The 16917-nt window shown below is 37.7% G+C and overlaps 1 protein-coding gene and 1 pseudogene across 3 annotated transcripts in view; both read right to left on the reverse strand.

Annotated features, from left to right (window-relative positions):
- Positions 1 to 60: 60 nt before the first annotated feature.
- Positions 61 to 16917, reverse strand: part of LOC114297572 (nucleoporin (DUF3414)) — a 72543-nt gene continuing 55686 nt past the window's right edge. For both annotated transcript variants that reach the window (XM_082868271.1, XM_082868272.1), the window contains exons 25-32: positions 16691 to 16866; positions 16112 to 16586; positions 15022 to 15129; positions 14659 to 14717; positions 14092 to 14476; positions 1307 to 2857; positions 609 to 816; positions 61 to 357 (exon numbers count right to left, since the gene is read on the reverse strand). In XM_082868271.1, the coding sequence (XP_082724397.1) occupies positions 257 to 357; positions 609 to 816; positions 1307 to 2857; positions 14092 to 14476; positions 14659 to 14717; positions 15022 to 15129; positions 16112 to 16586; positions 16691 to 16866 (3063 nt within the window). In that variant the 3' untranslated portion in view covers positions 61 to 256. The remainder of the gene's footprint in view (positions 358 to 608; positions 817 to 1306; positions 2858 to 14091; positions 14477 to 14658; positions 14718 to 15021; positions 15130 to 16111; positions 16587 to 16690; positions 16867 to 16917) is intronic.
- LOC145790442 (aspartate aminotransferase, cytoplasmic pseudogene) lies at positions 5859 to 7386 on the reverse strand (annotated as a pseudogene). The gene has a single exon (XR_014329148.1). The product of XR_014329148.1 is annotated as an aspartate aminotransferase, cytoplasmic pseudogene (transcript).

Genomic DNA, 16917 nt, shown 5'->3' on the forward strand with positions numbered 1-16917 from the left:
GGACTCCGTAAGAGGGTGTCCACGTTCAAAAAGAGACAGATATGAATAAACATCTAGACGAGAGGAAAGATCATTGAAGTCTACATTACATTAACCATGTATGGCCACAAATTTGATACCCAAGAATATTTCGTTGCCAAAAACAAAGTTTGTCATTTTAAGATAACATCCAAGAATGGCCAAGAGAACATGTCACAGCTGGAACTAACATCTAAACCTTCTACCCTTAATATACATTTTAATCTAAATAATTATCTTACATGAAGCCTTCGGTTTGCAATAATCCAGGATAGACAAATGATATTATGTGATTTAAGGACTTCACTGACCCTTTCAAAAATGCATGCCCCTCCGTCGCTGCAAAAATAATCAAGAAACAACTTAGGGCTAATCATAAAGCCTGAATAACAGTAATATCCAAATCATAAAAGCCTAAACTGTTCTTGAACAAAAATGAAAATGATGTGTATGCAATATGAGAGACTTTGAACTTTTACTTCTTTTTTTGTTTTTGAAAACCCAAAAAACCAAAAATGAAGAAAACAGTAATACAACCATATAGTGCCAATGTTATGAGTGGCTGTTAGCAGAACAGAGATGGTGATTACCTTTCATCAAGAATTTTAGTTCCTTTGAAAAATCTTCAACATGTCCTAACGCAGGTCTTATCCCACAAATTTGTGAAACACAAAATTCCAAGTATAGGGCCATCTCCGTAATTTGTAGCAGTAAGATACACACCCCCTGAATTTGAGACGGTACCTGCTTCAACTTGTTGGCTCCACACAATTCAGTGACAATTGCAATCCCTTGATCCTGCATTCCAAAGAATTGAACTTTGAAAACATGGATTTCATCTCAATTAGAAAGCAATACGCCTGTTTGATTCTGTTTTCGATTTCTGTTTTTATTTATTTGTGTTTTAAAAAACGAAACAATTCAAAGTTTGAAAACACTTGTCATTCTTATATTAATTTTTCATTGTGTTAAAACAGAGAGCAAAAAATTCGAAGAGTTTTTGATGAATTTAAAACTTCGAAAAGTTCCTGAAATTTGTTTTTGAAAACAGTTCCTAACAAATTATCTGTGATTTCCAAAAAATAAAAACCTTAAACCAGAACATGTTTAACGTGGTCCCTTTTAGATTTTCAACTGAATGTCTTCTACTTACTCGATGTGGTGGTAATAGTGACTTCATAACTAGGTAGCTCAGAATCACTAGGCTGTGTGTGTACACTCCTTCCCATTATCCAACATCACACAATTTTGAAAGTATGTAAATACAAGAAAGAGAGTAAACATTTACCTGCAAGCCATGTAAGATCTCAGGCATTGGAAGCTCAGGAAAGTGAGCAAGATCAACAAACCCCACCTCCTCTGCCCTTTTAATTGCACCTTCAGCTTGTAGACACAGAAATTTCAAAAGAAGAAATGCAATACGATATATTTGTGTTGCAATGGTGTCTGAGAAATATGTATGAGAAGCCGGATCAGTAGTTTCAGTTCCTTGATCCTTGACTACTAGAGCAGTTGTTTTAGATGATACAGCCGAAAACCTAGGATTTAACCCACATCCAAGAGGAGATAGAGCAAACCATCCGCTTCTGCTGTCAACCAACGATGGCTTCTTGTACCAATTAAACTCCTCCTTCAGAACAGGGTGACACAAGAGAGGTGCAGCTCCGCTATGAGATTCGCCGAGGCGTTGTGTTCCCCTGCTAATGAATGCCAATAAATGAATACTTCTTTCCCTCAAGTGTGAATCCATTTCTTTCATGGCCTTCATCCATGAATTCCGATGTTTTGCTAGAACACAGATTAACATCAGTGTATGTTCTGTTTCTTTAAGAGCACTTAGAGAAGTTGGTATTTTCTGAGACCGAGCCCTTTTCTTGTCACAATCATCAGATGGAAACTCTGGTGCACTAAGATAGTAAGAAATTAGATAAGCTTTCTCTGATAAGAAGTAAGCGATCACATAGTCCACAATATCAGCACATGAAGAACTGTCTCCCAAAGATTGAATCATTGCAGTGACTACAGCCAAGCCAAGTCCCCATATGTCCTGGGGCTTTTCAATTTTGTCAGATGAGTTAACAACGTTCATTTCACTTTGAATCGCTGAAAAAGAGTTTCCTTCTGATAAGTCAGCAAACAACACTCTCAGAGAAGGAAGAAAACCAGCAGCGAAAAGCATCTCGGCACCCTCTCTAACTCGTGCAAGAGTAAGAAGAAACTTCAATATTATGGAGATGGAAGTACGAGAATTGTTGTCTTGAAGCTTCAGAACAAGATGTTGCAATTGGAGATGTTTCTGTGTGATGGGGAACCATGTATTAGGCATCAAGAAACCTTTCAGAATTAAATCAATAATAGTCAGAGAGAGGGTGCAATGTTCAGCAGGTTCCATGCAGTTGCAAAGAAGGGGTAGTAGGCCCAAACTCGCATTCGATGCCTCGGCAATGGCTTCAATGGATTCCATCTTCATTGCCCCACCAAAATTTGAATTTTTGTGACTTGACTTAACAGATAAGAGAAGCAACATAAGTAAAAGCTTCATTGCATCTTTAACACCCAAAACCAATGGCCTGAAGTCATTCAACACTTTAAGGACAGAACCAGAAGTTTTTAAGACAAGTACACAAGAAGACAAGGACAGGTTATTCTGTACATATCTAATAAGATGGAGTAGCAGTTCCGCTTGAGCTACAATGAAATCAAGGATATCTTCAGAAGCATCGGGAAGTGGAACTAATGATTCTATAGTGGCTTGGAGACACTGACATACTTGATCTATGCATGAGAGAATTAGTTGCTGTGGAATCTCACGAACATTTATTGCCTTCTTCTCACTCAACTGCATGAACAGGTAAACATTGAATCAATAATGTATCAAATAAGTTCATTGCAGAATGAAAATTCAGCATCCATAGTTATTAAAATCTGTTTATTCAAACTATAATCAGTATGCTAAAGAACATGGCCTTGACACAAAGGTAATACATAACGAGCAGCCACCTTTATGTTTCAGTGGTGCACTTCTTGGATAGGGTTTTAATCCGAGACAATAAACTTTCAAGAATCTTTAGCTTTATAGCAGTTTTACCATTTATCTAATGTTTTTAGAGTTTTGTGACAACTTTCAGCCTCTTGTTTCCTTATTTACGTAATGTTTTTAGAGTTTTGCAATGACTTTTATTCCATGCTTTAATTATAAAGTTAAAGATTCTCAAAAGTTTATTGGCTTGGGTCAAAACCCTATCCAAAACCATAAGCTACCTTGCAGTATGGTTCCGATACTTCTTTGCAAGTGCAAGATGGAATCAAGATGCAGTCACCAAAATTTTAAAATTTACTGGAGATGTATACATAATTGATGAGTTACACAGACGCATAAGATTTTGTAAGTATATTCAAGTCTGGTAAGCATCAATGGTTAGACATCACAAATCTGTAGGCCCTAAGGCCTCACAAGCACCTAAATTTCCATATACTGTTTTCAAAAAAAAAGAAAAACCTAAGCAGTTTATATTATTTTATTAACCTAGGATACACACTCTGGGCATAACAACTCCCACAAAACTTCATTACAATATAAGAAATAATACACACTGGGAATTGAATTATCAAAAAAATTCAGATAGAGCTTAACTTGCATTTGTCCCAATTACTTGGGGTCAATTACTTGGATGGTGGATCCGATTTGTCTCCAAAAACCAATGCCCGCATAACCGACCATTATTTCTTTAGGCCCCTCAACATGAATCAAATCACTCATCCTCAGAGGATATGAAGCACGGACACTTCAAAATGGAGACATATCCATATCACATCTGTATCGGATATCGCTACTCCTTGAATACTCACAGATACGTATCGGATACTTAATTTTAAGGTATCGGATACTCCAACTCATATATTACTCCTAATACTTTTAGTTATTTGATAAGAAGAACATAGTGAAAGTCAAAGTAATAAAATTTGTTAAATTGATGTATCTGTATTGTTTCACACATGTCCTCTTTAACTACATCAAAAGTAAGGATTGACAAAAGAATATAACAATAGCAAAATTAAAAATTAATAAATAAATAAGCAAGTAAACTTGAATATAATATTTTTACTAATACCAAAGGGAAAAGCATAAGAACAAATTGTGGATTGTTCTATTATTATAACATAAACATATTAAACTTGATATAACACATATTAAAAAATTTAAAAATAAACAAGCAACTGTCTTAAATTAATACCTAATTCTTAAAGGTTAGTGTTTTGCATTATAAAATTACAATGTGGTCTCTCAACATTCTTGAGTTTATGTGTAACTCATTCACTACCAATAATTTTTTTAAAATATAATTTTTATAAATGTAACCTAACCGTATTTGTAAAAATTGATTGATTTTTATTGATATATATTACAAATGGTGAGTGGCTCATTATATAGGAGAGGGTGAGTGTAGTAGGTGAGGAGTAGGTGAGGAGTAGGTGGTGGTAGGTGATGGTAAATTGGTGGTAGGTGATGGTAAATTCTAACAGCCCCCCGCAAACTCAAGGAGGATAGAAACTAACCAACTTGAGTTTGAAGAGAGGAACAAAACAAGAAAATACATAAAAAGAAAAAAGGATAGGAGACACTGTATGGTCGTGTCAGACCATTGGGGAAGACACTGAATGGTGGTGTCATAACGTTGTAGAGGACACTGGATGGCGGTGTCAGACCGATGTAGAAGACAGTTTATGGGGTCATGTCGGACCGTTGTAGCAGACAATGTTGTGACAGTTGTTGTGACAGTTTACAGAGTCTTGCTGGACCCTTGTAGAAACTAACCGGAATCAATGTCGGGACAGTTTACAGAGTCTTGTCGGACCCTTGAAAGAGCTAACCGGAATCAATGTCGGGACAGTTTACAGAGTCTTGTCGGACCCTTAAAAAGTCGCACCCTCAAAAGGTGTGCCCAATCTTTCAAAAGGCGTGCCATCAAAAGGCGTGCCCAATCTATAAAAAGGCGTGCCATCAAAAGGCGTGCCCAATCCATAAAAAGACGTGCCATCAAAAGGCGCGCCAGACACGCGGCGATGCACGTGATCGACAGTGCGCGTGTCGGCCTCTTCGTCATGTGCTATATAAATGAAGGCGGAGGCTGAGAGAACATGTGGAAATCAAACCAGGCTGAAACCTCTGAAAAACTCTTCGTGGGCTGAGAGAGATACACTGGTAACACTCTGTAAACACTCTGTAACCAACCCATCTCTGAAACACTCAGCAACCATAACATGGCCTCTTCTTCCCGTCCAGCTACCCAGAACATGGCCTCCTCTTCCCGTGGTCTGCTTACGCTCTTTCCAGAACTGAACGAGTCCACAAGAGAAATAACTGGTGCGGTGGCCAGTGAACCCCAACCAAACACTTCTGGGTTTGCTCCTTTGAACTTTCCGATGCTGTTGGTGGAGCAAAAAATGGCGGTGCAAACTGATATTGAGGCTAATCAGTATACTCTGAAGTCATGTGTGGAAACCATGACGGCGGTCACAAATTTGTCGCACCGGCTGCAGAGCAGGACAAATGAGGTGCAACAATTAAACTCCCAGCTGGCTCTGCTCCAACGCATGTATAAGGATGCGCGAGCAGAGATAAGTGTGCTAAAGGCAGAAAACAAGGAGCTGAAGCGGAAGGCCACCGTGATGTTCCGATTTGGAGGTCCACCATATGCTGTAGTGGAGGAGCAGGGAGGAGGCAACGTGCTGGGTGGTCTAGGAAACACGGAGGCAACACCGTCAAGGGCCGGCCAGGACGGAGGCAAAAAGAAGAGACCGACGGCAGAGTAGAGAAGAAAAAATTCCGCCTTAGGATGTGGTTGTTTTGGTCTTTTTTTTGTGTAAAAGTATGATCGGGGTTGATCCCTGAAATGAATAAAGCAAGTGTGGTTGGCAAACGCGAATGGTAGGTGTGGTAATGCAGAAAAATCAACTGGAAGGATTTTTTTTTTTTTTTTTTTTTGATAATAATAATAATAATAATAATAATAATAATAATATGGGTAGAATAAAAAAGAGAGAGATAGAGATAGATATAAAATAAAGAAAGTGGGGTAGTGAAGACATAATGATCATGATCAAAATAGGATGAGGGGGTAAAATAAAATAAAATAAAATGATGATAGGTGTGCAAACAGTCGGTGGCTTTGCAAAAGAGGGATTAAAACAAATATAAAAAAAAATAATAGTGGAATGGTGGGTCAAAAAGTAGAATAAAAACAAAAGTGCACATGGGTTGAAAAAAAAGGGAAGAAAAAAAAAATAAATAAATAAATAAATAGGTAAAGTGGGGGTTTTTAAAAAAGAGTAAAAGGGATTGGGAAAGCAGATCACAAGTTTCAACTGGCTCTCAACTCTGCTAGCAACATCAGCATTCTTGCAAACAATGCTCAGGGCACCAACACGTTCCCCATAGAGGCCCATGTTCTTTGCATAGCTCTGAGCTACTAGGCATTCACCACCATCAGCAACAAACATGCGAACAGACTGTGCATCCGCGTCCAAACTTCCACTTGCAAAACCCTGATAAGCACTATCAAAGAAAGGTAACAAGCCCTTCGATCTCATCAACTTCCTGATCTGCTCCCACTGCTCAAGCGTTGGATCAACACCAGTTGGGTTATGAGCACATGCATGAAGAAGCACAATTGCTCCCGATGGAGCAGAACTGAGGTCATCTAACAAGCCTTGGAAATTGAGCCCACGTGTTGCTGGATCATAATAGCTATAAGTCTTCACTGATAACCCTCCTATAGTGAAAATTTTTTGGGTGGTTTCCCCATGTTGGCTGGGGAATGTATATTGTGCGCTGGTGATAATGTTTTGCCAGAAACTCAGCTCCAACTCTCAATGAGCCAGGACCAGACAAGCACTGGACAGTAGTAACCCTGTTCTCTTGAATAGCAGGGCTGTCAGCACCAAATATGAGCTTAGCACTCAGTTTATTGAAATCTGCCAGTCCAACAATGGGAAGATATTCCTTAACACGGGAGCTGTCATTAACAAGGATCTGCTCTGCTTTTCTCACCATATTCAAAACAAGAGGTTTACCTTCCTTTGTTCTATAAGCACCAACACCCAAATTTAACTTTATTGGGCTGGGATCTTTATTATATGCAACAGTCACCCTGAGAATTGGATCTTCAGGAGCGCGAACAACGTGAGCGAACACAGAGTTGGCATCGAAGCCCGAAGTCGGAGAAGCAGAGATCGAAGCCATTTCTGAGGAAGAGGAGGAAGAAGAGATGTCTCGGGTGGAGTCACCACAGAGAAAGAAATTAGTGACGATGAAGATGAGAAAACAAAGAAAGAAGAGTTTCTGGTATGTGTTTGTGATATGTGTTGAAAAACTCCCGCGGGCAGCGAAGGCAAGGTTGCCGGTCGGCTGCCCGCCGGAAAGAAAGGAGTATAGGCCTAAATCTTATAGCTCTGATACCATGTAAAAATTGATTGATTTTTATTGATATATATTACAAATGGTGAGTGGCTCATTATATAGGAGAGGGTGAGTGTAGTAGGTGAGGAGTAGGTGAGGAGTAGGTGGTGGTAGGTGATGGTAAATTGGTGGTAGGTGATGGTAAATTCTAACAGTATTTGTATCCTACTTTTTTAGATTTTTTCCTATCACCGTATCTGTATCGTATCATATCCGTGCTTCCTAGCATAGAGGTGTGTCAGTTGGCCTACATTTCACATGGCCATACCATTTCAAATAAATAAGACTTCATTTTATCTTTAATTGGTGCCACTTCTACCTTCGATGCATTCATTTATTCAATTCTTGTAACACCACTCATTCATCTCAACATTTTCAGTTTAACTATACTCAATTTATAATAGGTTGGTTCTTAACCACAGCATTATAAACCAATTAGAAAATTACCCTACGTTAACTATCTTAGTCCTACTTTAAAACCTTTAGATTCTAAAGTATCTAAAAAATTATAGTTTTGAGTTCACTGCTCCTCTTGTTTCATTAACTAAAATTATATATATATATATATATATATATTCTTGAATGTTCATAATATGTTTATCAATAACTAATGTTAAAAGGTGCTGGAAATTTGTGTTAATAATAAGATAGTGGCATGTATATAATATGATAGTGGTGTTGGTGGTAGATAGTGGCATGTATAGAATATGTGATAGTGGTGTTGGTGGTAGATAGTGGCATGTATAGAATATGTTAGTGGTAGATAGTGGTAATATATAATATGTAAGTGGCATATAATGAGTTATAATGATGTTTGTAATATCTCCTATATAAGGAGTGTCATTTAGTCTTGTAAGATAAGAAGTTTTGAATATAACAGAAATATATTCCTTCTTCCTCATATTTTCTAAGTTGGTATCAGAGCAACAAAAAACACAGCAGCCCTAAAACCGTCATAGCCATGTCGGAAGTCACGTCCGAAACCACTTCAACCCCTGCCGCTGCCATTCCGGTGAAAACGTCCAACTCTCACTCTGTCCAAATCACCGCCATCCGCCTAAATGGTGATAATTTTCTCCGCTGGTCACAATCTGTCCGGATGTATATCCGTGGGCAAGGAAAGATCGGTTACATCACTGGTGACAAGAAGGCTCCTGCTATTAATGATCCGCTATTCGACAGTTGGGATGCTGAAAACTCCATGGTTATGACATGGTTGGTCAATTCCATGGAGGAGGATATAAGCTCTAATTACATGTGCTATTCTACTGCACAAGAGTTGTGGGATAATGTTAGTCAGATGTATTCTGACCTAGGAAATCAATCTCAAGTTTTCGAATTAACTTTGAAGTTGGGAGAGATTCGTCAAGGAGATTCCGTCACCAAATATTTCAATTCGTTGAAAAGGTTGTGGCAGGATCTTGACATCTTCAACACATACGAATGGAAATCGGTTGACGACTGCAACCACCACAAGAAAACTGTGGAAGACAGCCGTATTTACAAGTTTCTTGCCGGCCTCAACATTGAGTTCGATGAAGTGCGAGGAAGAATTATTGGCAGACCTCCTCTCCCATCCATTGGCGAAGTATTTGCCGAAGTCAGAAGGGAAGAGAGCCGAAGGAGCGTCATGCTTAAGAAAAAAGGTACTGGTGAATCAATTGAAATTTCTGCTTTAATTAGCGATGCTGCGGCCAACAAGGCTGCAAATTACCAGCGCAGGTTTGATGATAAGCCACGGGTCTGGTGTGATTTTTGCAACAAGCCTCGCCATACACGCGAAACGTGTTGGAAGATCCATGGCAAACCTGTCAACTGGAAAAGCAGCAAACAAGGAGAGAAAAATCGTGGCTTTCCTACCGCTAATGAAGCCGATTTAGGTCCCTTCAACAAAGAGCAGATTGATCAACTCTTAAAGCTGATAAAATCCAACTACTCATCCGGTACTCCTAGTGTTTTGTTGGCACAACAGGTAGAAATCCTAAAGCCTTCTCTTGCCTAAACTTCTCTCCGTGGATCATAGATTCCGGTGCCTCCGATCACATGACTAGTTTTTCCCATTTATTTAGTACCTATTTCCCTTGTTCTGGTCATGACAAAATCAGAATAGCCGATGGTAGTTTTTCACCTATTGCAGGAAAAGGATTTATTAAACTAACTGAGAAAATTAATCTCAATGCTGTTCTTCACGTCCCCAACTTAGCCTGTAACCTTTTGTCTGTCAGTAAACTATCTAAGGATTCTAATTGTCGTGTTACATTTTTTGAATCCCATTGTGAATTTCAGGACCAGAACTCGGGGATGATGATTGGGCGTGCTAGGATGCTTGAAGGTCTTTACTACTTTGATGAAGTACCTGTTAGTAATAAAAAAGCTCAGAGCTTTAATAGTACTAGTTCAATCTCTGTTCGAGAAAAAATAATGCTATGACACTATAGGCTAGGACATCCTAGTTTTCTTTATCTGAAACATTTATTTCCAGAATTATTTAAAGGGATTGATTGTTCTTCTTTTCATTGTGAAAGTTGTATTTTTGCAAAATTTCATCGCTCTACTTATTTGCCAAAACCTTACCAGGCTTCCAAACCTTTTTATTTGATTCATAGTGATGTTTGGGGCCCTTCTAAAATCACTACTCTTTCTGGTAAAAGATGGTTTGTTACATTTATTGATGACCATACCCGCTTATGTTGGATTTATTTGATGAATAAAAAATCTGACGTGAAAAATTTATTCACAAATTTTTACAATATGATTGAAAACCAATTTCAAACCAAAATTGGTATTTTACATTCTGATAATGGAACAGAATATTTCAATGAGCAGTTGGGTGAGTTTTTTGAAAAAAATGGAATTTTTCATCAATCTACATGTCGGGATACCCCTCAACAAAATGGCATTGCAGAACGAAAAAATAAACATCTACTTGAAGTAGCACGTGCTATAATGTTTTACATGCATGTTCCTAAATATTTATGGGGTGAAGCAATTTTAACAGCCTCTTATTTGATAAACAGGATGCCTACAAAGGTGTTAACATACAAAACACCTTTTGATTGTCTCAAAACTTTTTTTCCTGATACGAGGTTGTTTTCTGATTTACCCGCCAAAGTTTTTGGATGTACTGCCTATGTTCATGTTCCCAGTCAATTTCATTCAAAACTTGACCCCCGTGCTATAAAATGTGTTTTTTTGGGTTATTCCTCAAACAAAAAGGGGTATAAGTGTTTCGATCCTCAAACCAAGAAATTTCATGTGAGTATGGATGTGTTATTTGTGGAAACAAAATCCTATTTCCCCAAAACTTCTCTTCAAGGGGAGACAAGTGGAGTAGAAGACCGTTTTTGGGATATTTCTATCCCGCTCCCCAATGTCATTTATCCTACACAAAAACCACATCTGTCTGATAATGATCACTTAGGAGAACCAAGTTCTATGGTGCCTAGTCAAGAAGATTCTTGTTTAGGGGGAGAAGTACTACAAAATGATCTAAATCCTGAGCTTCAGGTTTATACTAGGAAGCGATTTCATCTGAGGAATAATGACCCGAATGTCCATCCTAATGACCCGAATGTCCACCCGAGTTCTGGCATCGAAATTTTAGGTAATCCTATTCCTTCTATTTCCGACCTTGATGTTCCTATAGCAATTAGGAAAGGTGTCCGAAATTGCATTAAACATCCTATTGCAAATTACCTCTCCTATCAAAGACTGTCTAAAAACCATAGAGCTTTCACATCTAGGATTTCACACTTGTTTGTTCCAAGGAATATACAGGAAGCATTGGATGATCCGAATTGGAAATTAGCAGTCATGGAGGAGATGAATGCTTTAAAGAGAAGTGGTACTTGGGATATAGTTGATCTACCCAAAGACAAGAAAACAGTTGGGTGTAAATGGGTGTTTACGATAAAATGTAACGCAGATGGAAGTGTTGAGAGATACAAGGCGAGACTGGTGGCTAAAGGCTTCACTCAAACTTATGGGATCGACTATCAGGAGACGTTTGCTCCTGTTGCTAAAATAAATTCCATCAGAGTACTGTTATCTCTTGCAGTAAATTCAGATTGGCCTCTTCATCAACTTGACATTAAAAATGCATTTCTCAATGGTGATCTTGAAGAGGAGGTGTTCATGAGCCTACCGCCGGGATTTGAGCAGAGACTTGGAAGCGACAGAGTATGCAGATTGAACAAGTCATTATACGGACTCAAACAATCACCAAGAGCGTGGTTTGAACGCTTTGGGAAGGCAGTTATCAGTTGGCTTCTCGCAGAGTCAAGCAGATCACACAATATTTTATAAACATTCAAAAGACAGTAAAATTGCAATTTTGATTGTTTATGTTGATGACATCATTTTAACTGGTAATGATGAAGCAGAGTTAGCAGCCCTCAAAGAGAAACTCGCAAAAGAATTTCACATTAAGGATCTGGGAGCCCTCAAGTATTTCCTCAGAATGGAATTTGCAAGATCCAAGGAAGGTATATTCGTTAATCAGAGAAAATATGTTCTTGATCTCCTTGGAGAAACAGGTATGCTTGGTTGTAAGATGGTGGAGACTCCGATCGAGCCTAACTTGAAGTTACAAGCTGCTAAGGCTGAAGAAGTCAAAGAGAGGGAACAATATCAACGACTTGTAGGGAAATTGATTTACTTGTCTCATACGCGGCCTGATATTGCCTTTGCAGTCAGCATGGTAAGTCAGTTCATGCACTCACCAGGGGCAGAGCACTTTGAGGCCGTTTATAAGATCTTAAGATATTTGAAAGGAACTCTAGGGAGAGGCTTACTGTTCAAGAAACATGGACATCTTCAAGTTGAAGTATACACAGATGCAGACTGGGCAGGAAGTGTTACAGACAGGAGATCAACATCCGGATATTGCTCCTTTGTAGGTGGGAACCTAGTTACATGGCGGAGTAAAAAACAGAATGTGGTAGCTAGAAGTAGTGCAGAAGCAGAGTTCAGAGCTGTTGCCCATGGAATCTGTGAAGTAATGTGGATTAAAAGAATTCTTGAAGAATTAAAGCTTTCTCACCCGACACCTATGAAGGTCTATTGTGACAACAAAGCAGCTATATCTATAGCTCATAATCCAGTTCTACGTGATCGCACAAAACATATAGAAGTGGATAAACATTTCATCAAGGAGAAAATCAATGTTGGCATAATCTGTATGACCTACTTTCCAACAGGTGAACAATTAGCTGATGTGCTAACGAAGGGACTACACAAGAAGCAATTTGATAAGCTGACTAGCAAGCTGGCTATGGAAGATATCTTCAAACCAGCTTGAGGGGGAGTGCTGGAAATTTGTGTTAATAATAAGATAGTGGCATGTATATAATATGATAGTGGTGTTGGTGGTAGATAGTGGCATGTATAGAATATGTGATAGTGGTGTTGGTGGTAGATAGTGGCATGTATAGAATATGTGATAGTGGTGTTGGTGGTAGATAGTGGCATGTATAGAATATGTTAGTGGTAGATAGTGGTAATATATAATATGTAAGTGGCATATAATGGGTTATAATGATGTTTGTAATATCTCCTATATAAGGAGTGTCATTTGGTCTTGTAAGATAAGAAGTTTTGAATATAACAGAAATATATTCCTTCTTCCTCATATTTTTCGGAGTTCTTCTTCCTCATATTTTCTAAGTAAAGGTAAGGACTTGTTGATCCTTAATGTAAGCCTATTGTTATTGGAAGACTCCCCTATTTTTCTCACACTAGTCACGGTTCCACCATACATGTCTTTGAACAATTTAGTATATGCAATGGAAACTGTTTATTTCCAAAACTCTCCACATTATCTCACTTCGAATCTTATCGTACAATCTTCTGTCATTAAATACCATATGATGAACTATTCTCTTTACACTTATGTTTTACCCTACTCTTACACATAGCAAATTTGCAACCAATATAACTTTCCTCCATTCATCAGGCACCTTATAAGTTTGCAAGATCTTATTAAAAAAATTAGTTAACCAATCATCACCCAAACACTTCCAATCGAAACTTCAATAAAAATTCCATTTAGTCCCACAGCTCTCCCTATTTTCATTTTGTAGCCTCTTTTACCTCAACTACCCCTAATTTTGCAAAATTAAAATACTAGTAAGTTATATTTTATCAAACAACATGTCAAAATAGCAATGTCGTTCTTCAATCTAGTCTTAGTTTAACTAGTAGTTTCTCATCCTCACCTTACCACACTTTAACATACTTTAAATTTCTCTCTTATCCTCACAAATCATATATTTCTCTCCATCCATTGTACTGTACATAAAATAAATATTATCACATTCACAAGCCTTTTGCTTGGCTTCCTTAACTACCATTTTAATGTCTCTTTTAGCTAACTAATATACTCAAAAATTTCCTTATTCCTACATGTGCGTAAAGCTTTGTGACAATCTCTTCTTGTCTTGATTGCAAAAAAATCTCAATAACGTTTTGAAATTTTAATTTTTCAATAATTAATAATTATTAATATGAAACATTTTGAGATTTCAGACAACTCCATTAATAGCAAACTAGTTATAGGTCCCAAAGGTCCAATCATGATAACTGCATGAATGGAAATCGGAATTCAGAAAACTTACATCTTCCTCATTCATGGATAAGATAGTTATCAATGATTTTAATGCAGAAAGCTTAGAACTTGCAAGCAAAACCATTGAATTCGCATCCTGCAAACAGAGCAACATTGTTTCTGCTACTGCCTTGGATGCTTTCCACTCGGAATAATCCCACAAATCAATTCCCAAATCTGCTCGGAAACGTAAAGAGTCAAACAAGTAGACATCCTTGGCATGTGCAAAAAGGTCTCCATTGTACTTATGCCGATACATTTGCAAAAATTTTGACTTGACCAGATACTGGCAGAGCTCTTTGAACGGTCCAGGATCAATCTTACGACCATCAAGCTCTCCATGTAGATGATAGTACAGATCACTAAGTATTAATCCGTGCAACTCTTTTCCTTCACTGAAACAAAAGGAAAAGGAAAATAAAAAGAAATTAGAAGACAGCACTTAAAGAGAAAATTCAATGCCTTGTATAACGTGGATAACTGAAATAAAATGTATGAGAATCTTGAAAATGGGGTAATAAACTAGATGAAGCAAACTGCATCCAGTTCATATGCAAGTTAAGCTTAGAACACAAACCTGTAACCATGCTGTGTATATTGAGCTACCAATTCCAAAAAAGCAGGCAGCTCACTCAACTGTAGATAGGAAACATAGATGAATTGAAATGAAACTAGTAAAGTGATCTTGACAAGAGAAAAAGAGGGGGACGGGGGTGTTAGGGAAAAATACGAACCCTCCTGTTATGATATCAATTTGTTACAAATCTCGAAGGAGTAAACAATGCAGAACTTTTTTTTTTATTATTATTAGTACGACTAAACATGCATAACTATTATTGAGATAAGATAGCAGAAATGTCAACAGAGCATTTTTATCCCTTTTTGTAGGTAATTTGGGAGTGTGACGAGGAATAAATCTACACATTAGAGAGGATCATACCTTTTTCAACAAGACGTGAATCTTCTCAATTAAAGAGACAGACAAACTCCCTGTATCACCATTTTTTAGTTTCTCCATCACATGCACAGACAATAAACCAGCAGCAATCTGCAGAGTTGTTCATAACCAAAAACAAATTTGAACAAATGTATTAGAAATATTAGAAGCCAGTCTCAAATTGCCTCTGCATTGGAATAAAAGCAGCAAAACAAACTTTAAGCCCATAATAACAACCCACAATAGCTGTCATTTACAACTAAATAGCAGCCCAGGGATGTGAGAGAACAGAATGAGACATAAAATGAAGAATCCAGACGATCAAAACTTTCTACAATAAGAACATGTATGAGAACTTTGACATACAGATAAGTCAAAACAGAAATGGAAAAAGATGTATGCATTCCAACAAAGTCTCAATGGTTAAATGAATGGTAGATCTATCTTGGTACATGTTTTGGGAGAAGGCAACACTTACGCAGTCCAAGAAAAGTGGCATGGAGACAACTAATTAATTATTAAAACCTCTAGAAGATCATACCCAAAACCTCATTCAAGTGCTCCATTGAGCATCAACCCGTTTTTACCTACTGATATTAATGGTACACATCAAAAAGTTGCACAAGCATTTCAAATCCTACCAGAACTATGTCCAGTGTTGGCATGAACAAGAACAGTTTTAAAGATTGAATATGAGTTCGAAAATTGTTTTTAATTCATCAAAATTTGAAGGATCAATTCACATTTAGTGCAAAAAATAGACAAGATTTTCAAAAGAAAATGGGCTATCGGACTCAAAAGTAGTTCCATATTAAATCTCGTTCAAGGAAATTCTTCAAATTCTCACTCATACCATCATCTTACGGAACAAAGACATAATTTACAAACTCAGAAATTCACAAATTGCAAAAGTGCCTAACTCAACATCGCAATGCTCAAGACTCGCGCTTTACAGCAGGGCCGGGGACGGGTGATATTACCCCTGCTATTAGCAGGGAGGCTTATACTGTGTTTTGAGTTTGACCAATAAGAAAAGGAATTTATATTTCAAAAAAAAAAAACAAAAACAAAGGGAAAGGAATATTAGTCCCACCTTTGCACGAAGATATATGTCATTATCATATTCACATGATGCATATGACTTGATCAGGTTGGCCAAAACTAAGCCTTCACGCAAGGTTGACAAAATATCCTTGAGACCAAGAAAACTTGCATCTTTTGGTTTTTCAGTTTCAACTGCTTTCTCTTTTCTATCATTCAATGATTCATTAGTTTGTTTTACAAGCAACTCTGCGCGTAATAACTTCTTCTGCAGGAACGTCTCATAAGCCATTATTTGCAGAACAGCAGATTGACATTGATGCCTGTATGCTATGTTTAGAAACTCCCTTTCACTTAGATTTTCAGACAGACTACCTTCCATACTAGCATCTTGCAGAATAGAGTTGGACAATTGTTTCCAGAAATTTTTTGAGTTTCTCAACCAGTCCAAAATATTCATAAACCGGGCAGCTCCTTGCCACAATGCCTTGAGGAAATTTAGGACATTCAACAGTACACAGGGATTGCTGGAAATAAAGAACACTCCATCATCCATTGAGAAATAACAGTAACACACTGATAAAATCAAATTAATGGGACTTCAGACACATGGTAATAATGAAAGCAGTACCTTTTGACAAGATCAGTGGATTGCCCAACATATTGCAGAACTGCAACCAAAAGATTTGCATCTGAGGAGCCCAATGACCCAACAGTAGCTTCATTTGATTGCTTCACACCAGTGGCATCACTTAATTTGACATCTGCTTTTTCCTTGGCAGCAATTACAGCAACAATAAAAGCAGGCTGCAATAGAAAACTGTTAACAGGTAAACAATGCCAAGAAAGCAAAACAAT

This window comes from Camellia sinensis, chromosome 5 (assembly GCF_055761805.1).
Source record: "Camellia sinensis isolate YWXY chromosome 5, ASM5576180v1, whole genome shotgun sequence".
Taxonomy (NCBI): Eukaryota; Viridiplantae; Streptophyta; class Magnoliopsida; order Ericales; family Theaceae; genus Camellia; species Camellia sinensis.